Source organism: Struthio camelus, chromosome 1, assembly GCF_040807025.1.
Source record: "Struthio camelus isolate bStrCam1 chromosome 1, bStrCam1.hap1, whole genome shotgun sequence".
Lineage (NCBI taxonomy): Eukaryota > Metazoa > Chordata > Aves > Struthioniformes > Struthionidae > Struthio > Struthio camelus.
Genome location: NC_090942.1, coordinates 220,328,128 through 220,351,089, shown reverse-complemented (window position 1 = coordinate 220,351,089; position 22,962 = coordinate 220,328,128). Strand labels below are relative to the sequence as shown.

Sequence of the window (22,962 nt, the reverse complement as noted above, 5' to 3'; positions counted from 1 at the left end):
CAACATCGGCAATGTGCTCGAGTTTGTTAAAACTCCAGGCCGACTGAGAGGCATAGGTTCAATAAAGCAGTAGGGTTTTGAAGATTTTTCACTGGAGAAATTAATCTGCTGTATTACTTTTTTTTTTTTTGGGGGGGGGTAGCATAAATGGGCTCCTGTATTTAAAATGGCTTTGGCTATTTAGGAAGGCTTGCCCACCCAAACTTCTAAAAGTGCACTAATCTTCTGTGAGCTTCCTATAATTCTCAGCTCCAGAGGCTCGTGGGTAAGCGCTGCAATGATGGACTTTGTAGAATCCTTAGCGGAAAAAAGCTACAACTTCAGAAAAAAAGACTGGGTTCTCCTTTGCCAAGAAAGGTGCAACAGGCAGAGTGCTTCATTCACATTTTATTTACCATTTTCTAAATACATATTAGTAGCACAGTTTACAAGAGTTACAGGCAGAGAAAGGCAGCCACTTTTTTTTAATGTAGTACAGACTCTCTGTAAAAAGTGAGGGAGAAAAGCCTTCTTTTGACACTTTTTCTAAAAAGTACTCACTCAAAAGCGTAGCTGTTAGTGAATCAGAGGTCAAGTTTGACCAACTGGAAAATCTTTAGCATTAGGAACAAGAAAATAAGGGGGAGGAGAATGGAGAGAGGAGAAAGGGAATTGTTAATTCCATATGACCTTCCCTCACAGCCTCTCCCCAATCCATAGGAAAACCATTCCTCATGTTATTCCCAAGGGTAACTGAGACCATGATCTGGATATCTCTGCCCAGTGCAGACATTTACAGTCTAAGCAAGGACTCAAAATTCAAAAGGACTGCAGTAAAAATGAAACTCCCCCAAAGAAGTCTTCTTCATAACTTCTCTGTTTATCTGTGAAGTATCAGAAGATCCCAGATGTATTTTACAGTCTCTGTGGCATGGGCTGAAGGTAACACTCCTCACTGTCTGCAACCTCTTATATATGGACCACATCAGCCTTCTCCAGAGTGGAAATAAATCTGATTGATTGCAGGTATTTACTGGCAGTGAACTCAAGTAGCAATTTATATTCAGCAACCAAGTCGAAGAAGAGCATGGGTAACTGCAGCACTGCATACGTTTGGTGATTTAAAGCACATGCAAATTTAAGTGAAGCTGTCTTCTCTTGGCAAGTTACTATCAGCTTAACTTCTGGCATGACCAACTGATTGTATGCAGGCTGCATAGTAGCAGATTGAAACTGGAAAGGACCACTGAGTCATTCTAATCACAGCTTCTTTCCTTAGCAAAATCTTTGTCTACATTGTTAATATTGCTGTTTTTTTTTTCCTGAACATTTCTAGATTCTTCTCTCGCTTCCAAATCCTGGATTTCTCAATAAACATGTGAATACTTCCAGGTCTAACTTTTTGCACCTACTTTCATTTCCCTACCATCACTTGCAGCAAAAACCACTCCTCTTACCTTCTCCTGACATCCTTTAACAAGGGCTACATGAACGAAAGCCCGCTTAGTAGTTGTATATGGCTTCAGTCCCTTCTTTATAACTGAACATTTTTGGATATTCAAGAGATATCAAGCCTAATAGCGTATGGAGAAATCTATGAGTGACTCTTTCTTGACTCCATTACGATGCTTTATAATCATCTTTTTGTCCTGTAAGAAATCCCATTGTCGTGTGCACGTGCCCATATCTGACAACGGCAACACACTGCGGCTAATAACTTGTTTGTCGTCTGCCCTAGCTCTCTGCTGTTCTTCTTTTCTAACGCTTGACCTCTATTCAGTGGGTCTCTCAGCATTTAAGCCATTAAAAAAACCGTGCCTGACTTCGGCTCATTTTGTAGATGGAGGAGTTGAGGCAGACAGGCCTACACCGGAGTGAAAATGGAAGCTGGGCACCATGATGCGTGGTAGAGCGTTGCTCAAAGTTAAAAGCCCAGCTCTGGGAGCGGGGTTCACAAGGCTGACGTACACACCAGCGCTCCTTGTACGCTGAATGGAGGCTTGGGCACTTCAGAAGAGACCTTGCAATACCATACAAGAGAACAGGAATACTTCCTACAAGACTACAAGAGTATGAGTGAATAGGAAGAAGCAATCCTAGAAACCTTAAGGAAGACAACAAATCACTTGATCTTTTCCTTGTTTTCAGGCCCTTAGAGAAAAATTAAGTTTGTTCTGAGAGAAAGCATTCCACTCCAACAGTAAAATAATTTTTAGATGCTATTACTGATAAATTTCAATTGCTTTTATGACTAGAGATGAAGTTGTGCTGTACCCTAAGTGCTTAATATGGCTTTGTGCTTGTTCACTATAATTCAGGAAAACTGCTGAGAACAAGAATCATCAGTGCTGTTGACTGGTAAACAAAAAGCAAGTTATATCACTAGGGCTCAGAAATAGAAGCTAGCTATCTAGATAAAAAAGGAACAATGCTTCAGAGAGAGAAAACGTTCCTATAAACACACCTTATAACATAGCTGACAGAGTGCAAAATTAAGGAACAGCTATAAATTGAGCTTAGTGCGTGGTTTGAAATAGCAACTGCATTTGTATAACGTATGTTTGACCATAATTCACAGTGATTCACAAACCACTTATTTCACATACCCGGTTATCATGCAGCACTGCTCTGGTGTTATAAATAGTATCTCATTCCAAAAAATGTTAAAGACATTTATCCTGCTAAGAAATGTACTCTTACAGACATTTCAAGTTTTACCCCAAATTTCTATTCCTCCCAAAGCCTGTGTTCAGACATTCCTTTATACTTGTTGGAAATTTTACATCTCTGCATATGGAAGTTACTAAGAAATGACAGAAATGTTTGAGCAAATCTACCTTTGCCTGATTTAGTCACCTGAGCACACACAAATGTGGATTAAAGATTCAATTTTTTTACATAATAAACTGATAGGTTAAAGCACTCAAGGAGGAGGAGACCTGGGTTCAGTTCCCTCCTCAGTCTGTAGCGATTCAAACCCATATTTCCATGTCAGCAGAATTACTCCAGTTACTGTCTAGGCCAGGTTGGGGCATTCTTCATTTCTTTTTTAGACTATTAGGAGGCTTTTTAAAAATCATGCGTCTGCTTTTAGTGTGGGTGCTGCTACTGTCTGAAGAAAAGATGGGGGATAGGAGCAAAAGGGTCTCTCCTTTTCTTTCCCCTTTGTTCCAGATCCTATGGCTACAATAAAGCTATGCACAGTGCTCTTGATGCTCCTCATCTGCACCTTTCACGACAAAATGCAGTAATAATTCAGCTCTTTTTAATACTTGTATTTTGCTGAAGCAGAATGGGCAAGTACCACTCCAGAGCTCTAAAGGGCGTGGATGAGGGATTTTCGCCCCTTCCAAATGAGAATCAAGCCCATTGTTCTTAACGCTGGATGAACTCAAGCTGGTAGGAAGCTAAATGACTACGGATAAGTACTCTTTTGGTCCTGACATACGAAAACTCTTGTTATAGATAATTTAAAATCTACTCTCAAAGGCTTTGGTTAAAAAAACTACTGCCAACAGTCTGATACCACTAACTTCAGCAAAGGCTTATCTGCTTCAAGGCACAGATTGGATGAAAGTGGGTTTACATATGACATTTTACAGATCATCATACTATCACGTGAATAAGTCATCACTGTGAACGTCCAGCTGACTGGCAAACTCATGGTGCAAATAAGATTCACCTAGGAGTCACTTTGTTTTGTCTGTGGCATGCAGCAACTTTTGGAACAGATTACTCCCATTTTATAATTCAGGACAGGAGTAGGGGAAAAACGTCCTTCCTAATGCAGCTAAAACTAGAAGAATATGGTGACTCAAGCTGGAGTGTGGCCAAAACATTCTGCTTAAAATCATCAGGATTCAAGAAAATTGCTAAGTTTAACGATAATGAAGGCTTCAGTCCCAGTCAGTACTTGCCAACAGTATGGTCCCACTTATATCATGCTAGTGGACTGGTTTTGCACCAATTCAGACAGGGAAGTGGTTTGTAACAGGCTGCCAATAGCTGCATAGTGTGCATTTTTACCATTCTCATGCTTGTATGTGTTGTTCATGCAATTACAGCTCAGGACAGTAGAACTATGTTCATCTCACCAGTTTTTACAACAGTAACAAAACACTTCTTTATGCTGTTCGCATGTAAGCTCAGTAGTAACAATAGGCTCGGTTCTTCAAGAAACAAGAATATGAGCAGGACTGAGCTTTGCAGCCCTGTGCTAAAAACATTTGGAAGCGGTGGAATTCTAAACACGATGGTTACTGGATGCCCTCTGGACGACTGTATTCTCTCTCTCATTAGGGATAATGAGAAAAGTTCCAGAGAGTCTCTCAGGCGCACAAAGCAATCTGGTTAGGGAAACGCAGCTAAGATACTTTTACACTTAATTAGCTGAGAATGGGCAGTCTTGAATGTGGACAGAAATTATCTTTAGAGCTAACAAGCAGCTAGTGGAGTACAATCATTAGTAATAGCACAGACCAGGCTTTGAGGAAAAGGCTTGACCGTTGTCATCACCTGTTGTTTCCCACTGCCTTACCTCTCTGACAATCTTGCACTAAAGCCAAGCAAGTGGGTAAAATGCATCCTTGGTGTTCTAGCTATTTCACAGCGATGTAAAAAATGGCTCAATGTACAGAGGAAAACTGAGCCTCTGTTCTTCTAATGAAAAATACTAGGTATAACCTTATAGACAGGTTGTCTTTTCAGATAGAATCCGTCCTACTTACAGACCATCTCCTGCACTCTGGGCACTGCTGAAGTATGCCCAAAAAAAGGCCATGTCCAGGCAGAACAGGCTCAAACGTTCAGAAGATACAGGCAGCCTCTGCCCTCTTTGTCTTCACCTCAGAAAGTGTTTTCAGCATCCTCCTCCAGACAAGTACAACATTCTAAGAGAAAGAAAAGGCCTAGCTGTCTTTGATGCCTTCAGAATGTAGAAGTAAAGGTTTAAGAGCATCCGAACTAAAGGTTACCTCCACCCACAATCCTCTCAGTTTGTAAGAACATCATTTTCTTTGCTATAGCTTCTTTGCTCATTCAAAATGCCAGTCACGTCATTCAAACCCAGCTTCCCTGAAAGCAGAACAGAGCAGGGGCTTCCTCACAGGGTTCAGGAAAAAAAAAAAATCGTCCTCAGATGGCAACAGAAATCCTTTGTTTAACCCATGCAGACATAATCCCCTGCTCATTTGCAGTTTGCACTATCCTTCACAGCCATATTAAGAGTGTGGGGAAACTTCTCTGCTGATTCATGAAAGCTTTGTGGGCACCCTGCACAGGGACAGATGACAAAGCAAGAAGTGGGAAATCTGCTCCCCTGGGCTGTCCACTGTGTTGCAGCTCCATGGCATCTTTCACTGCATCTGATCTCCAGATACTTGATTACTGAACCATCACATCACCCTTGCAGTATAGGTTAAGGATCGTTCCCATTTTCCAGTTGGAAAATATAAGAAGAACACAAGTGAAGTGACTTTCCCCACAATTGCACAGCAGGTCACAGGTGGAGGCAGAGACAGAATCAATTCTTAATCCAGGTGCTGGACAATATTCCTTCTGTTTAGAATATGCGCTTATTTTGAAAGATCATATTGGTAAATACATTAAAGGAAAATCATCCTCCTGTTAGTGACTCTTAATCCAGATTAGCATGATTCTGAATTAGGCTGTAACTGTGTTTTAAAGGGAAACACTTAACCTAAGTTATATCTCCAGGCTGTTACCATAATAAGCAGACATTCCTACTTGTACCGAATTAGGCGAATAATCTTATTTTTCATGAAATCTGAAGTATGTGGGTGAGAAGAATCTATGCAGAAACCATCACCCATGGCTATTTTTAGCACTTCTTCCACAAATACCTGGAAACTATTGATTTGCTTATTATCAGGCACCACCCAGAGTCTCTTTAAGTTCTGCCTAGTGTACTCCTCTTCTGGTAGGCCTTCCACGCTTGCAACCCAATCTAAGGTCAAATGGTTGGGATCTTGTAGGTAGCTGGATATTGAAGAGAGATTTCCATTGAAGCAATAGTAAAGTTTGGAACCTAGAAGCTTCAGGAACAGACATGATGTGGAGAAGATATGAGCGCTGAACACTTCCATATTGGAGGAAGACAGGCTGTAGATCTGAGGTGCTTCTCGAACAGTGAAGTGGACAGTCTGGGTCTTCTGATCAAGGGTGATGTTGAGCATGGCATTTTTCTCAGCTTTAGAAAGCTCCACCTCCTTCTCCTGCAAGGCCTCAATCAGTGGTTGAATTTGATAAAAATCTACCTCCCGTCGAAGTAAGCCCATTTCCTGAAAGTCTTCAGGGAGGTCCAAGTGGGAAGTTCTTAGGAAGTTCAGGATATAGCGGAAGATTTTGCCATCTCTGTCGATAAAGCAGTTGCCTTGGCTGTCCTTCTTGGTTGGCATCTTCCCACTAAACATGGCCCCCAGCATGGAGTCTGGAAAGCTAGTCAGGGTAGACAGAGAGGTGGTATAGAGTTTTCCTCCAACATTGAGCGTGATAGGTTCTGACATGACGGAAAAGTCACGACGCTGGGACTAATTCTAAAAAAAAAAAAAAAAAAAAAAAAAAAAAAAAAACCAACACCACACATTTAGCTGCATTTACTTGTTCAAAAGAGTAAACTACAGGAGAAAAGAGCCCTAAATATGTAATGGTAATGTCATGACAATAATTCATCACAGCAAATAGAAATCGGGAAATACTTTTGGAGGTTGTATTTTGAGAGCAGGAACTGTTTTTCTCTTAACAGACTAGCCACAGGGCTTTGCCACAGGGCTTTGTCTAGTTCAGGTTAACCAGTGCTGGAAATCACGCATCTTCCAAAACGCTAGTTATGCTAAAGGTAAAATTTGTCCCAGTGATACCTACGGAGGAACTAGTACTGACTTCAAAGCAAGAGTTGTATCCTGTATCCCATATCCCTCATGAACACAGAATTTAGAGGGAAAAGAAAGGGAGGACAAGAACCAGGCACATCCCAACATCTTTGGGGCATCCAGAGATATAATTAAAGCAACAAAGCTCTTGCAGCAGTATCCCCTGCCAGATACTGGCATGCAGTCATCCTACGGAGCGGTGCTGCTGTGCACACGACAGTCTGCAGTTCCACTCAGTAAAAATTCCCCAGGCTTTCTACTTCCAGTATGCTTTACCTTAGAAAACATTTCCTAATTAATTGGGGCCATAACTTCAGTTGACATAGCTTCCATGCAGCTCCTCTGCAGTCAGTCAGCTGAGACAAACTGAGGATGAGATTTTATGATGTTGTTAAGCCCTTCTAACTTCTTACCATCTCTGAAAGGGACATACCTCTCTTCATCCTCCGCCATATTCTCCCTTACACCAGCTCTGGCGCTTATCTGACCCCATGGTGAGCCAGGTTAGGGAGCAAAACCATCACTGTTTTCTATTTAGAGTACGTTTCTGCTAGTTTAGCTCCTTAAACCATCTTGGAACCAGATGAATGCCAGAGCTGGTGCAAGGGAAGAGCAGGGAGCTATGTTCCCCTTTTCACTGCAGATCAGCTCAGCTGCACTGAAAAGCTGTGCCCTCATTTATGCTAGCCAAGGTCCTGGAAATCAAGCTGAGGATCTCTGCTCAGTTTCACACCTTTTTTTTCATGTTTGCTGAATCCAAATCCACCAACTGCTCCCTCCCAGTTTTATTGTTCGAATCCTGCAGATATTAAAAGGGATATTTAAAAATCTGCAAAAATCCCATCAGTGTTTGCTTGCTAGGAGGTTGCTCTTGTTGTAGTAACTATGGTCATTCACCCAGAAAGCAGCCAAACAGCTCCCTTAAGAATAAACTTAAATGCAGACATTTCAATAACTAGTCAGAATAGTGATAGACCCTACGACACCATTACCAGCTCTGGAATCACAGCAAAATACAGATAAGGAGAACATGATCTTGTAACTGTGATACCAACTCTTTTATGGCCACCGAAACCAGAATAATAGTGGTAATAGCACTCCTTCCATCCCTGGATCCCTAGGCACTTTGCAAACATTCACAAATGAAGGCTCAAAATAGCCTTCTAACAGCGTTGATTATGAACCTAATTTCTCAGAACAGAAGACTGGCACAGAGAGCCTCAAGCCTCAGTTCTCAAATCTTGGTGCCCACCTTAAGCTACTCTGAGCTTATTATTTGAACTAACCAGTACTCAACTGCAAGGCGACCAGTGGCTATTCACTACTTTAAGCACCCTAAAACAAATACACCTGTAAACAGCAAGCACATTTTGATACGAAGTTGCCCACGGTTATAGATCGCAGGAGCACCTGTATTTAACTGCTAGCTGAAGACGAGCATTCCTCTCTGTTCTTTAGATTTCTTTAGCCTCTAACACACAATGCTTATGCCACGGCACAATAATTAATGGAAGGCATCAGATTTCTAAATCCACTGTGTGCTTTGCCTGTGAATACCTTACTCCCATGTATCCAATAAAATTGGCAAATAAGGGTGCATATGTACACCAGTATACCCCCCATCTCAGCTGAAGACCATTCCTGTTACTAATTTCTGCCAAATACAACCTGGAAAAAAACAACTATTTATTTTAGTGTTAAACTCCACTCAGTACTGTGCAGTTTATTTCTCATATTTCACTCAGCATATTTCTTCCTCTTGACGACTTCTACCCAATTTATTGAGTAAAGAGCTATTTAAAACAGATCATACACAGGCTTGACCTGGTCTAATTCTGTAGTACAAGTGACTGCCATGTACTTTTTCCCCTAAGGGCCTGTAATACGCCTGCAAGAGAGTTACTGCAAACACAATCTGACATTCACAAAAGCATCCCAAAATGATTTTTTTTAAGCTTTAGTCAAAGCACAAAAGCATTCCCCACATCACACTGCAAATAACGCAGATTGCAGAACTAGGACTGACGGTGACCCCAAAAGCCATGTTCATTACTTCCCTCCTCTACTACCACTCAGTCTGCTCTAGACTAAGCAACACAAATTCTTCTGTTCTCTCAAGTCACGTTTTCAAACTTCTGATCATTTTTGAGACCAAGTCTGATCATGTGCACCAATGGAGTAGTTTTTCTCATGTCCTCTGCTGGTCAGCCAGCTGCAAAGAGTGACACGCTTCCCTCAACTTGTATGTGGCAGCCTTCACTTGGCATAGCCCCTTGCGAAGACCACTGGATGGTTCAAATGTTCAGTGACAAGACATAGACTTTCATTTCAAAATCAACATCTACTCAAGGCTTATTCTGATTCAAGAGCTTGCTGCCTATATAAGTTGAATGAGAGGCAGATGCCTTGCTCCAATTTGAATGGAGAACGTTAAAAAGAAAAATCTCATAACTGGATTCTTTATCAGTAGTCTTAAAAGGGCTGCTGCCAACAAAATAAGGCAGTAATATGAGCTCTTCTACATCAAAGATAACATCTATGCTGCCAGCAACAGCATCAGAAATTTGATCAAGCTTTAACTGTGCTAGCTCTGGCACTGGAAGAGTTCTGGATGTATCAGCCAGGGCTCTGCACCCACAACGTGCGCCCGCTCCTCGTGCGGGGTCTTGCCTCCTCTCTCACGTCTGATCCTGCGCTGCTCACACGCAGCGCTCAAACCGTCTCATTTGAAGTTCTGCTTATGCGGTCTGCTGATCAAGAAGGCTGGGTTTCAGTCTTCCAGGACATCAGCTTGCTTTTATTTTCTATGTCCCCCCTGCCCCCGCACTGCATTCCCTTTAAAAGAGTCTTGAATTAAACAGGTCATGATGTAAACACCTGATAATCCTCTGTCCAAAGGTAAGGTTGCAGGACAACTCTTATACAGATGCAGTTCATAGAATGGAATTAACATATGATGAGCTAAACATCTGCTTTTGCGAGTTGGTTTTGCATCTTCACAGCACTGTACAAAAAGTTAGATCTGATAGTCTGGCAAAATCCAGCACAAACGGGCATGCATACTTAGGCTGGATACATCACTAACTTGGCCGGATGCATCACTAATTTGGCCTTCACGCATTTAGTAACCAATGTATTTGATTCTAGCCAAGAAGTGAAAGTCAGTCTTTGCTGCTTTTTTCTCATAAACGTTAACTCAAGGGCAGATGAAACGAATTGTCAGTTTGCTCATAAAACCAGCATTTACAGCCCCTACCCCAGTTTATCAAGACCAGGTACTTTCCTGATGTAACAGAAAGACCCTCCAAAAATGCAGTAAAGAGGTAACTTCAGTTTAGTGGTATTTACACAAGAATGAAGTAAGACGCCATCTGATCTTGGACATGGGTGGCTATAACTTGCAGTCAAAGCAGTAAAGAGAAATACAAATTGGGTTATGGTTCTCGGAAGCAGGAAACTGCAGTAAAGCATTTTGTGTAGCTGCTCCCAAAGTTGTGGTTAAAATTCGTTCCAGTTAGATCAGCTAGAGATCTAACTGATAGTTGAAGATGCAAATTTCACTGAAGAGCACAGGATGTATGATGTGCTATTAGAGTGATTTGCATTTAAATATACTTTAAAAAAATATTTAAAATAATGGAAAAAAGTCAATAGTTGATTTATAGTCATAATCTTTTTAAATAATTGAAATTATTAAATATATTCATTATGAAAATGTTTTATACAGTATTGTAAATTACATATATTATGCAATAATTACTTATAAATAATTATATAAAATAACACACAATAAAACATTTGAATTGAAAGAAACGAACAGGGTTTCACATTTCAGCTTTTGGGAAGGTCAGACTACTGAGTGCTAGAAGCTGCTATCTGAGCATTTGAATAAACCAGAGTTGGTTAATTTTAGATGAGTTTTTACGAACAGGACCATCTTCAGCAGGTGCAAAGATAACATTTCTGCAATGTCCTTCTATTCAACTGGCTTAGCTCATCAAATAATTGGGTCAAACCTGGAAGAGTGACTGAGCTGATAGAGCAGGAGGGTGTGAAACAGTGTGCAAAACGACAAAATCTACCTGTTTTCACTTATCAAGGTCTTCATGTTTATAATTATCAGCTCAGTTCCTTCATTATAGATAATACTTCTTTTGTTTAGTCATTTTAAATGTAAAACATCTTTGGATAAGCTTATTTCCCCTCTTATGTATTCATCACATTTAAGAGAGCTTTAATTAGCTAATAAATAAAATTCTGTATATATAATTTAACTCAGTTTCTGCCCAACTTGGGAAAAAAAAAGAACTACACAAATAATCATCTAAAAATGCATCATTCACGATTTGCTAACATAAGTAAAATGTAAAGATACAGAATAAATTTTGCTAAGTATTTAACCACTTGGGAAAATGCATACAGCTGTAGTGTATCCTAGTCAAAAATGCAGTCTGATGTAAAGTCTACAAGTTATAAACATGGTTTTATGGTTTTCAAAGAAACAGGGATATTTTCTTCAGAAAACATACACACATACATACATCTCTCTCTCTCTCTCTCTCTCTCTAAAGCACAAGAAAAAATGTCTTTAATTTAAAAATTTTTCTGGTTGCTTATTCAGATTAAAATTGATCATTTAGATCATTCCAGTTAAAAATATTCTACCCTGGAGCAGCAAGTTTATGAAACACCAAACAGATGTGGTAAGCTGAGCTCTGTTTAACAGTCTCTGAAGATATGAAGAAAGCTGTCTCTCTATTAAAAAATACACATAATACTACTTTAGTAGGAGCTATAAATACCAGCAGGGGTAGAGAAAAGATACAAAGGATACTAAACAGACCAGAAAACAAAATGAAGTTTTTTATTTGGGAAAACGTCTATCAGTACCTTGATTCCCCTGACAAGTAAACCCAAATACAAATACTTACCAGGAGTGAGAAACTAAAAACAGCACAGAAACTAAAGCAGCAGTTAATGATTATAAACACGGATTTAACTTTACAAGTGGCACGGAAGGAAAAGGAGCCAACTGCTTGGGACTTCAGAGGCAACACAGAAGGCAGGGTTAACAGGCTGATCATACTGTCATTCAGAGAATCTCATTAATGAATGAATTAATCACCGGGCAGCAAAGTAGTAGAGAGACGTGATTTGGTAGAAGTGGATCACGATGAGCTGTTAAAAGCGGGATTTCCAAAGCGTAACCCACAGGCTGCTAATGCCTTTGAAACCTTCACACGTGGCTTACAAAAAGGCTTTTAAAATTGTAGCGTTCCCTGACAGAACCCACTAATGGATGCTCCGACAGCTATAGCATCTTTTCCTGCCTCTCAGGTACCAAGGTCATCCTTGGTGTCGAGCTTTCAGCCTCTCATATCCAGAAGCAGCTGAATCCAATGGATTTGTCATGCAGTCAGAGCCCGGAGAGCTCTGCAACCACGTATTCCCGACCCTGACGCTCTCCTACTCAGAACCACAGCAAGAAGTAGTAATATGTGGTCATTTACACGAGCATTTTCCGTGTTTTAATTTTGCACATAAGGTACTGCACTGCAGGTTAATGTTGCAGTGTAGCCTTCAATATCCCACCAGTAAAACATCCCTCCATCACCGAAACTTTGGAAACCTGTATTTAAGACAGTCAGCTTAGTTAAGAAATAGCTGAGGAGTAACAACGGACTGCAAAGTATATATACAGCAAAATAAGAGATGAATTATTTAGGCTGGCACAATGAAGAATGCCTAAGTGGCAATAAAATCAAAGCAAGACAGGGAACATTTATGATAAGCATCAGGAAGAAGAGCCAGACTAAAATCTATCTGGCTTTTGAGTATTGCCCAAGAGAACTGGTGAGAGCCACAACAATTGGATAAATGTTAAAGGAGGCTGATCAGGTCATGCATTATAGGAAATAATTCTGCGTTGGTAGGGGACAGATTGATTTCAGCTAAAGAGGAGGTATGAAAAAAAGATTCTGGGCACTTCCTCATTGGCAGCTGGAGACTTTAGATATGGTTTTGCAGGAATACATAGTTTTTCCAATTATTGAGCTCCAGTCTCTTTCGTTAGAGTACATTAATGTCAAATGCATAATCAGCCAAAGACATTTCCTTCTGCAGAACACTTGTTCTGTTTGGACTTTGGACAAATTCCCCGCACTTGGCATGTTTCACTTTGCTCCATCGTGTCTTACTAAAATGGAGAGCACTTCATTTTGAGGTACAAATTCCAGTTTCCATGAAACATCCAAGTCCTTAGAAAATCATCCAAAAATGGTAAAATCTAGCTCTGGGCACAGGCAGTGGCACCAGTCCACTGACACTCACTTTGACTTCACCTGCAGACTAATTTTGTGTCTTGTCCCTTTTCAAGATGATTTCTCAATGGAAATCAAGACACTTAGCTAACAATTTGTGCCCCGCTTTGTTATGGGAACTACAGACGAATAGCCCCTAAGACAGTTCTGGGTAGTCTGAAGTCGAGAAGCCACCTAGGCTGTGACAGGTAGGAAAAAGAAAAAAGAACAACAGAGGGAAGAGCAGAAACAAAGTAAACAGTTTTTAGAAAAGAGATAAAAATCTCAATTCACCACTTACCTAGCCAAAGCTAGAGAATAGCAGCCAGTAGACATCAAGTCAGAGCTGAGTTTAAGTGAGGATTTGAGACAAGATCTTAAACTTCCCTTAGTGTGCAGCTGATCCACATTTACTTATCCAAGGTGATCCTCAAGTCTGGAAGATTCAACATTTGCAATATGGTTCCTCTACACTATATGCTTATTTATATCCTTCTTACTGAGGGAAACCCATGTTTTCCCATGGCTGCAGGACAGAAATTGATCCCACCTAATTTTGGACACTTGGCTGAGGCAATTCAAGATCCTAGTCACCTGAGGGTCTGTCTGGCACCCAGGCAGAGACAGGGTGACACTTGCAGAGGGCAGTTCAGATCTTAGCTGGGCTAAATCAGCCTCTGCAGGCCATTCCCTCCAGTGAGTCTACTCTAACGCGCTTCAGTTAGAGGCTTAATATTCCGTAGGGTGAAAGCCAGCACGGCGTGCGTGCCAAAAGCAACATATCCCAAAAGGCAGAGGCCAGTGGCTAGTAGCCACTGCTACAGGACTGCTGCTGTGCAACTAGCGTACGGTGCAGGCTACTCACCTCCCTCCTTGCTCAGCCGATGCAGAATTGATTTCCGACTCAGCCGGGCACACGGGCTGGCACCCAGGATGCCAGTTTGGGGAAGCGCAGGAGGGGACTCAAATTCCCAGCAGGCACGAGAGACAGGAAATGACAGCTCGCCTTTTCCTTCGGCTCTAAGGAAGGGGGCTGGTATCGACCCACTTTCTCCTGATACAGGGCAATAGCACGGAAACACGGGCAATTCACCTTAGCGCTTTGGAGAACAGGTGGCTCTCCGCTAGCTACTTGGATTCCCTTTTCTTTCCCTCCGCTAGACATGGAAATGCCCCGCTGCCAACGAGAGCGGAGCAGCAGGGAAGCCTGCGCGCCAGCTTCCTGCCATCCGTGATTTTGTCAGCAAGATGCTGCTCTTCGATTCCTCCCGGCAAGGGCAAGGTGCGCCAGCGCTGCCCGCTGCAAAGGAACAGGCAACTGCTTTTGACCGCCACGCGGCAGCTGGTCCAGGCTGAAAGGCCGATGCGTCTGGCTCAGGGACGGGGAGGGTTATGCTTTGCAGTTGCTGAATTCAAGCAACGAGCGGTTGCGCGCGAAGACGAGGGGGTAGGGAGGCAGGGCAAGGGGAAACACAGCTGCCACCTGGTTAGCAAGAAGGAAGAAGCAAGGTAAAACAAAGGTCGGGCTCGCACTGGGCTAAGCGGAGCGAAAGCATCAGTGCACGGCGGGGAGGAGGAAACAGAAATGAGGCTTCACAGCGACTGAAGGAGAACGGTAGCGGACAAGACGGAGATGGGGAGGGAGCGCAGAGCGGCAGCGACGTTCAGAGTCGAAGCGCCCGCGGCCTCGGGGGCCGCTCCGCCAGCGAGGCGCCTCGGGGACCCTGCTCTCCATCTCACGGCAGAGGGGCAGCGGCCTTCGTTTAGGCGCAGTGACCCCCAGCCGCGTCCGGCCTGACGCGCCAGCTCACCTCTCCTGGGGCGAGGACGGGTCACGGCGCGCGTCCCACGTCCCAGCCTCCGCCCGGGCGTCGCAGCCCGGCCGCTTGAGCCCGGCGGTGTCTTCCAGAGGATGCTCTTCCCCGAGACGCCCACGGGCGAGCTGACGGGCCGTGGGCTCTGCCACGGGCGCACGTCCAGCCCCTCCTCGTCCAGCCCGTCTCCCGCTTCGCGCCTCCCGTCCCCAGCCGCGGGGCCAACGCAGGGGCGCAGCTGCCTGCTGGCAAAACCCGCTTCCAAACAGCTAGGCGCCCTCTCAAATTAAAACCTTCCCCGGGGCCAGGGCTCAGTTTTCCCCATCTCCGCGGCGGGGGAAGGTTAACGGCGACCCGCAGCCTCCCGACCACCCAGCTCCTGCTGCACCGCGGCTGCCCCCGGCCGGGGCGGGCAGCACCCACCTTCGGCCGCCGAGCCCCGTCCCGTCCCGTCCCGTGGCCGGGCGCCGGCGGAGGCGGAGGGGCCGCGCCGGCAGGCGGGCGCGGCGCGGGGCTACCTGGGAGTTGTAGTTCGCCGCCGCCCTCCGCCCTGCCCCAGCCCCGAGCCCGGCCCGGCGGACTGCAACTCCCAGGCGGCCCCGGGCGCCGCCGCCTTAAAGCCGCCGCCGCCGCCGCCACCGCCGCCGCTAAGGGGAACCGCGCATCGGCGGGCACGGCCCGGCCCGGCCCCGCCTGGCTTGCGGCGGGAGGTAACGGCGGGGCAGCCGGCACCGGGAGGGGGGTCGGGGGGTGGGTAGGTGGGAATTGGGGGGGGGGGCTTGGAGGGAGAGATGCGGGAGGGATGCTCGGGGGAAAGGATGGTACGGGGAGGGATGAGGGAGGGATGCTCCGGGGTTGGGATGCTGGCAGGGAGGGATGCTCGGGGGTCGGGGTGCTTGGGGATGGAGATGTGGGAGGGGTGCTGAGGGTTTGGGGTGTAGGAGGGATGCTCGGAGGGAGGAACGCAGGAGGGATGCTCGGTGGTCGGGTGCTTGGGGATGGAGATGCGGGAGGGGTGCCGAGGGGTTGGGGTATAGGAGGGATGCTCGGAGGGAGGAACGCAGGAGGGATGTTTGGGGGTCGGGGTGCTTGGGGATGGAGATGCGGGAGGGGTGCCGAGGGGTTGGGGTGTAGGAGGGATGCTCAGCGGGAGGAACGCAGGAGGGATGTTTGGGGGTCGGGGTGCTTGGGGATGGAGATGCGGGAGGGGTGCCGAGGGGTTGGGGTGTAGGAGGGTTGCTCAGCGGGAGGAATGCAGGAGAGGGCTCGGAGTAAGGGATGCCCGAGGGGTGATGCAGGAGGGATGTTTGGGGGTCAGGGTGCTTGGGGATGGAGATGCGGGAGGGGTGCTGAGGGGTTGGGGTGTAGGAGGGATGCTCGGAGGGAGGAACGCAGGAGGGATGTTTGGGGGTCGGGGTGCTTGGGGATGGAGATGCGGGAGGGGTGCCGAGGGGTTGGGGTGTAGGAGGGATGCTCAGAGGGAGGAACGCAGGAGGGATGTTTGGGGGTCGGGGTGCTTGGGGATGGAGATGCGGGAGGGGTGCCGAGGGGTTGGGGTGTAGGAGGGTTGCTCAGCGGGAGGAATGCAGGAGAGGGCTTGGAGTAAGGGATGCCCGAGGGGTGATGCAGGAGGGATGTTTGGGGGTCGGGGTGCTTGGGGATGGAGATGCGGGAGGGGTGCCAAGGGGTTGGGGTGTAGGAGGGATGCTCGGAGGGAGGAACGCAGGAGGGATGCTCGGTGGTCGGGGTCCTTGGGCATGGAGATGGGGGGGGTTCAGGGGTTGGGATGTAGGAGGGATGCTCGGAGGGAGGAACGCAAGAGAGGGCTCAGGGTGAGGGATGCCTGAGGAGTGATACAAGAGGAATGTCTGGGGGTCGGGGTGCTTGCGGATTGGGGTGTGGGAGGGATGCTCGGAGGGTGGGATGTAGGAGAGATGCTTGGGGATGGGATGCAGAAGGGATGCTTGAAGGGAGGAACGTAGGAGGAGGCTCGAGCTAAAGGGTGTTTGAGGGCTAGGATGCAGGAGACATGCTCACGGGAGGGATGCGGTAAGGATGCTTGGGGACTGAGGTGTTCAGGGATTAGGATCTAGAAAGGGTGCTTGGGGATTGGGATGCAGGAGGGATGCTCGAGGAAAGGATGTGGAAGGTTTGGAGTAAGGGATGCTCAGGGTGAGGATGCAGGTGGAAGGCTTGGAGGGAGGGATGCTCAGGAGCTGGGATGTAGGAGAGATGCTTGAGGACTGGGATGCAGAAGGGATGCCCAAGGAAGGGATGTCTGGGAGTCGGGATGTGGGAGAGATGCTTGGGGGTTGGAATGCAGGAGGGATGCCTGGATATCAGGGTGTTTGGGGATCGGGATGCAGGGGGGATGCTTGGATATCGGTGTTTGGGGATCACGATGCAGGAAGGATGCTTGGGGATGGGGATGCTTGGGGGTTAGGGTGCTGGGGATCAGGAAGCAAGAGGAGTGATGCTTGGGGATGGGGATGCAGGAGGGATTCTTGGAGGGAGGGATGAGGCAGGGATGCGCAGCATGAGGGTTGCTTTGGGGTCAGAATGCGGGAGAGATATTTGGAAGCTGGGATACTTGGAGGGAGGAGAAGGAAAGGGGCTCAAGGGACAGAAGGCAGCAGGGACGCTTGGGGATCAGGATGCTCAGGGGATGGGATGCGGGAGATATGCTCAGATTAAAGGGTGCTTGTGGATTGGGAGGCAGGAGGGATGTCCTGGGTCAGGATGCTTGGGGGATCAGGCTGCAGGAGGGGAGCTTGGAGAGATGCAGGAGGGTTGCTGGGTGAGTGGGTGCGTGTGCATTCCTCCAGTGCCTCCAGGACTCGGCAAAACCCAGTTTGCCAGGCAGAGTCTTGCTCCGAGAAACTGGCCAAGTTGCCTTCAGGTTTTTCTCCAGGAAAGCTGACCCAGAGAGAGATGCCTAGAGATGATCCCATCCCATAGGGAGCCCAAAGGCCCTAAAAGTGCAAGTCAAATTCAGGACATTCTGGATCCCAATCCATTCAGGTTAAGTTTACCGTGGCTTGGACATTGGCGGTATTGCTGAAGAATAAAAGCAGGGATTGGCCTGTCATATATTTGCCGCTTTCTTAAGGTTCTCAAAAGCTTTGAGAACTTAACACCTCAAACAAAAAGAGTGTAGCAAGAGGCTGAATTTTTCACCTGGGAAGTGGGTTCCAAAATGCCTTGGACACCTTGTGGCGTAATCAGTAAAGTTTGCCATCGTCTGCGTTCGCCTTCCTGCTTTCTGCGTTGGCTGATACAAAGCCAAATGTGTGTGGGATGGCAGGAAATTGAGGTCTAAAATGAGTGGTGTATCCCATTGTTCTGAAGGCACCATCAAAACACTGGAGATCTCTGCATCTCCAAGCAGTTAGGCAACGTCTGATGAATCCCAGCCAGTGTCAGTTAGCATCAGTTCTTGGTCTGGTATGCTTTGGTAAATAGGACATGCTTTTTGATTGAGCTATATCCACGGGTTTTATTTCTATACACAGATACAAGCAGACAGGAATCTGAAGAAAGAGTGATGTTTGTGCTATAAATATCTCCAAGAAAACAACAAGCCTTCCGGAGTAGATGTATTTACAGTCTCAGGGGATGATAATAAAAAGGGCATTGGTCTGAAGGTCAGAGTGGGATCCAGGCTCTCCTAGTATCAACCTCTGGGGCAGTAACGTAGCACGGCCCTGGCTGAGATCTGTGGCTAAGGAGAAAAGCTGCTGAGGAATAAACAGAAGATGTGTTCATCTAGGGGTGTGAGGAGGAGAGACTGTCCCGGGAAAACCTTGTCTGCTGCAGGCAGGACAAAGCTTTTGGTCATCTGGTGCCACACGTATTAGAGAAGTTAAAAAGCAACTGGGATGGTTGGTGCTGGTGTTAGCGCTGATGGTGTCTAACAATACGTAATATGCTAACAAGGGTTCTGAGGAGCTTTTTTAGAAAATGATACTGACACGTGTTAGAGAGATATGTATGTATCTGATGCCTGGAGGGAAGGAACTGAACTGGGAGGAGGAGTCATCTGTCCAGAGAAAGAGAGACGGTACAATGTTAGGGCCTTGGGCTTTATTTGGCATTATTGCACTGATTGTTTTGACATCTAGCCAAAGCCTTTTTTCATTTGATGACAGAGTTCCTGATAGCAAGAAATACAAAACAAGAGATAAGACTCGTAGGATTTGTGTGCACCAAGGCTTCAAAGAACCAGTGCTGGAGAAATGTGAGAGCAGGTTAGCTAAGATAACTATGTTCGCGTAGGGGCAATCAGTCCTACACTGCTGTCTGTGAATCAAGGCCTCGGTAAGTCCCCTGTGGATGGCTGATAGATTAGTATTATGCAGTGAAAAGTATATGTAGTATTTTAGAGAAAAGAGGAATAGTGAAATACGTGGTATTGCCCAAGAAAGGAAAAGGCTTTGTAGTGGTCTGCAGATCTAGAACGTCAGCAGATTTTAATAAAGGTACGGACTCCTATACAATAAATTTAGGCTGATGGATTGCAAATAGGCATAGTTTGGTTAGTTACTTTTTACGGACCCCTTTGAGGTAGCTCGGAAAAGTGTGCAGGCCACAGGAGAGAAACGTGCTGTGCACAAAGTGGAACTCCTGATGTACGGAAAAGCCCTGCCAAATGCTGACGGGCCAATTGGGTGATAATGCTAGAACAAATCCTTAATCTCTGCAGCGGCCGGAAAGTTGCCCGGCAGCGTAGACAGTCCTGTGGGCAGTGGGGACAACCTCCTGCTCCAAATCAGCTACTCCCTGTGGCTAAAGCAGCATCTCCATCAACTCCTGGCTGTAAGGAGCAACTCAGGAGTTTCTGATTCGGTGCAACAGAGGACAGGAAAACACGGAAGAGCCTTACAAGCCAAAATTAATTAAAACCAGCGAGTAGGAGTCGTGTAACACAAGTGCAATCTGTCACTGAAAAGTCGTTTAGGACAGGAAGTGAAAAATATGTTATCTCATTGAAAATAGAAGGTGAATTGAGAAAGGCAGATTGTAATTATATGAGAGAATTTGGCCAGGATTGTGTGCTGGCAATCTTTCCCTTTTATGGCTGCAGATGGGTAAAGTCTCACTTCCATTTCTTGCTGCAAGGGTTATTTGACTGGATTTTTCTACAATTATTAACTCTCAGTTTCTGCTCGGATCTCATACTAGTGGACCCAAGCCTGTGCTCTGCTGTGGCACTTTATTTGGGTGCAGCTCTGCTAAATATAGCACCGCAAGTAAGCGCAGCAAGGCGGGGTATTGCAGTTAATATATCTGTGGGCTTGGAGACTGAGACAAGAGTAGCAGTATGTGTTTAGTTGCTGGATCTGCCACAACCTATTGTGTCTCCTTGAGCAAATGGCTTAATCTAGATGTGCCTTGATAGACTAATACTAAAAAGGGGTGAGCGATATCCTTTTTCTGCCTTTTCTTTTGAGTGAGATGTGTTCCTCTGGGTACATTCCTATAGATATACATAGCTTGTAGGGCGGTGGGTCCTATTTCAGTTGAAGACTCCAGGCGTTATTACAGTGCAAGTAATAAATAAGGGAGTTTAAGGCTTTAGAGAATAATGAGAAACTGGATGTGAAATAATCAAGAAAGAAGAGGGAAGCAGCAATTACACGTGTTATTGAAAGGACTAGGAAAAGGCACTGCAACGTTATGGGTATGTCAGTGCTTGAGGTGTATACAGAAGATCATTGACCTGGAATGGCATTGCTTACATTAATTAAGGTGATTTAGTCAGAATAACTAGATCACAGCTAAATTAAGACTATAACTGAACCTGTAAATTACTACAGATGATGAGGAGGCAGAAGCAGGAGATACAGTAGCATTGATGAGAGCTGAGCAGTAGCTTTTATTTGATGGTTTTTTTTTTTTTACCTCTGTAGGGAAATTTAATTTCCTCACAGTTATTTTGAGAATTTTTTTTTAGCCATTAAAAAAAAAAGTAGGGATGTTATAAGAACGACTTTCTGCGACTGTGTAATACTGGCTAGTCAGGCTGCATCATCAATTGGATATGGTAAGTCAGATGAGTTGCATGCTGTTGTTTCTCCTCTTTGGCTGGATGAACAGGCAGATACTTGGGATCAAATTTAAAATCCCCTTTGCATTTGCATTTTTCCCTGCAAAAATGCATTAGGACATGCTTAATTACTATGATATTCCTGGAAAAAAGACCTAAAAAGGTTTGTGACCAGCGGGGGCTGTTTCTTTTAAGAAGTCATATATAGAGACATGGAAAATTTTACAGAGGGAAGACTCTGTTGTGCAGTATTTTGTGCTCTAGCAGGCTGCTGTGTGCTCTCAGTTCCACCCTGCAGCAGCTCAGCATCTTGCAGGATTGAGCCCTAATTGTCTAGCTATCATCTAGCTATGCATCAGGAATAACAGTAAAGTCTTGGCTGACATCAAAGAGGCAATTTGAGCAGGAGTTAAGGACAATAAAAGGTGAGTCTCATTTCTGTGCTCCTAGACCACCAGAGAATTCAGGGAAGTAGATCATGATTTCTTCTTTTTTCTTTTTTTTGTTTTTCTTTTATTTATTTAAGTGAGGAGGACACTGCTTTATTCATCAATTTATATTTATAAGATGGGATTTTTTTCCTTTACTAATGATATTTGTCAAACTATACAGCATGAAGCAATCTGGATGCCATTCTAGGAAACGTGCTGATTTTATTACCAGGATTTCCTAAAGATAAGGGACATCTCAGATCTGTCTTTTTCACATCTCTGTAAGGTCTGGGGTGTGGGAGCTGATACTCGATTCTGCAAAATGTACTAAGGAGCCTTTTATTGGAAATCTGCTGCTGGCAGGGATAGTGGAATGAATTGATTTAGAAGTAATTGGATAGTTTGCAATTGAAATGAATCCTTATTAAAGGAAAAGCATTATCAGGAGAAAGATATATTAAAAGGACACCACTGATCAGTTCAAATTGTTAAGGTTGGACTCAAAGGCCAAGGTGACTTTTCATCCTAAGATCTTTTGTTTGTTTTTTGCACTTTACTCAATTTGGAGACTGAAGCTAAGCTGACCGATGTCACTATTTGCTTATATTCTGTTTAACCCTGTGGTTATTAGAGCATGACTGTGTAGCTGTAACTTGGAGGGATACATCTTATGGTAAACAATGTCTGTCACAGATGTTGGTGACATTCTTCCTTTTCTTTGTGGCTTTAGATGGAATTTAAGTTTGGAGCTAGGACTGTTCTCCTTTACAGTGTTCTTTTTATTTTAAGGGGGAAGCGTGGGATAAAGCGTAGTGGACCACTGTGTATAGTTGTGAATGCAAGACTGAGATATGTGGTATTGAATGCCATTAATTCTCACTGGTCTCCCAGGTGGTATGGAGAGTGTCCTCAGGACACTTTTGTAGGTCTGAGTGTATTAATGCACGACAAATGTGGGATACAAAGACAAACCTCCCTCTTCTGAAGCACATCTTCTCTAGCACATCTTCAAAAGATCAGGAAGGATGGTCTGGGGAACTGCAATCTTGTCAGCCTCACTTTGGTCCTTGGGAAAATTGTAGAGCACATCCTCTTGGAAGCTGTTTTTGGGCACATGAAAGAGAAGAAGGTGATTGGGAATAACCATAGGAAATCAAGGGTAAATCATGCTTGACCTACCTTATTGCCTTCAATGATGGAACGATAGATCTGTGGATGAGGGGAGAGTAGGGGATGCTGTCTACTTTGACTTTAGTAAGGCTTTTCACACGATGTACCAAAGCATCCTTGTATTAAAGATGGGACCTGCAGTCTAGATGGGTGGACTAGAAGACTGGTGGAAACTGGCTGGATTGTTGGGCTTAAAGGGCAGTAGTTAGTGGTTTGTGCTCTATCTGGGAGCCAGTTACAAGTGGAGTTTCTCAGGGCTCTGTCGTGGGACCTCTCCTGATTAGTATTTTCATCAATGACGTGGACCAAACTTGGGGCAACAGGCTATATGCT

General features: G+C 45.1%; 2 protein-coding genes across 12 annotated transcripts in view; one reads left to right on the top strand and one right to left on the bottom strand.

Moving 5' to 3' along the window:
* Nucleotides 1-374: 374 nt before the first annotated feature.
* On the bottom strand, nt 375-15,482 carry KCTD21 (potassium channel tetramerization domain containing 21). 4 transcript variants are annotated; one of them, XM_068930658.1, is made up of 4 exons: nt 15,406-15,444; nt 14,034-14,222; nt 13,470-13,604; nt 375-6,533 (listed from the first exon to the last, which is right to left on the bottom strand). In XM_068930658.1, exon 4 carries the CDS (start codon nt 6,501-6,503, stop codon nt 5,721-5,723), a length of 783 nt encoding a protein of 260 aa, XP_068786759.1. In that variant the 5' UTR covers nt 6,504-6,533; nt 13,470-13,604; nt 14,034-14,222; nt 15,406-15,444; the 3' UTR covers nt 375-5,720. The 4 variants fall into 4 exon arrangements, with proteins under 4 accessions (XP_068786759.1, XP_068786758.1, XP_068786756.1 ...); XM_068930657.1 differs by lacking the exon at nt 13,470-13,604 and having other exon boundaries at nt 15,406-15,443; XM_068930655.1 differs by lacking the exons at nt 13,470-13,604; nt 14,034-14,222 and having other exon boundaries at nt 15,406-15,482.
* Nucleotides 14,229-22,962, top strand: part of USP35 (ubiquitin specific peptidase 35) — a 41,331-nt gene continuing 32,597 nt past the window's right edge. The window contains exon 1 of one of the 8 annotated variants that reach the window (XM_009672618.2): nt 14,229-14,450. Coding sequence is in view for 1 of the 8 variants with exons in the window: in XM_068930650.1 (XP_068786751.1) it covers nt 21,023-21,025 (3 nt within the window). In the remaining 7 variants the exon portion in view is untranslated. Of the gene's footprint in view, nt 14,451-15,581; nt 15,693-17,512; nt 18,004-18,026; nt 21,454-22,962 lie in introns of those variants that run through there. The other 7 variants (XM_068930649.1, XM_068930652.1, XM_068930653.1 and 4 more) reach the window with 7 other exon arrangements.

Excerpts from the sequence above, each read along its gene's own strand:
- KCTD21 (XM_068930655.1), bottom strand. The coding sequence starts at position 6,503 with ATGTCAGAACCTATCACGCTCAATGTTGGAGGAAAACTCTATACCACC.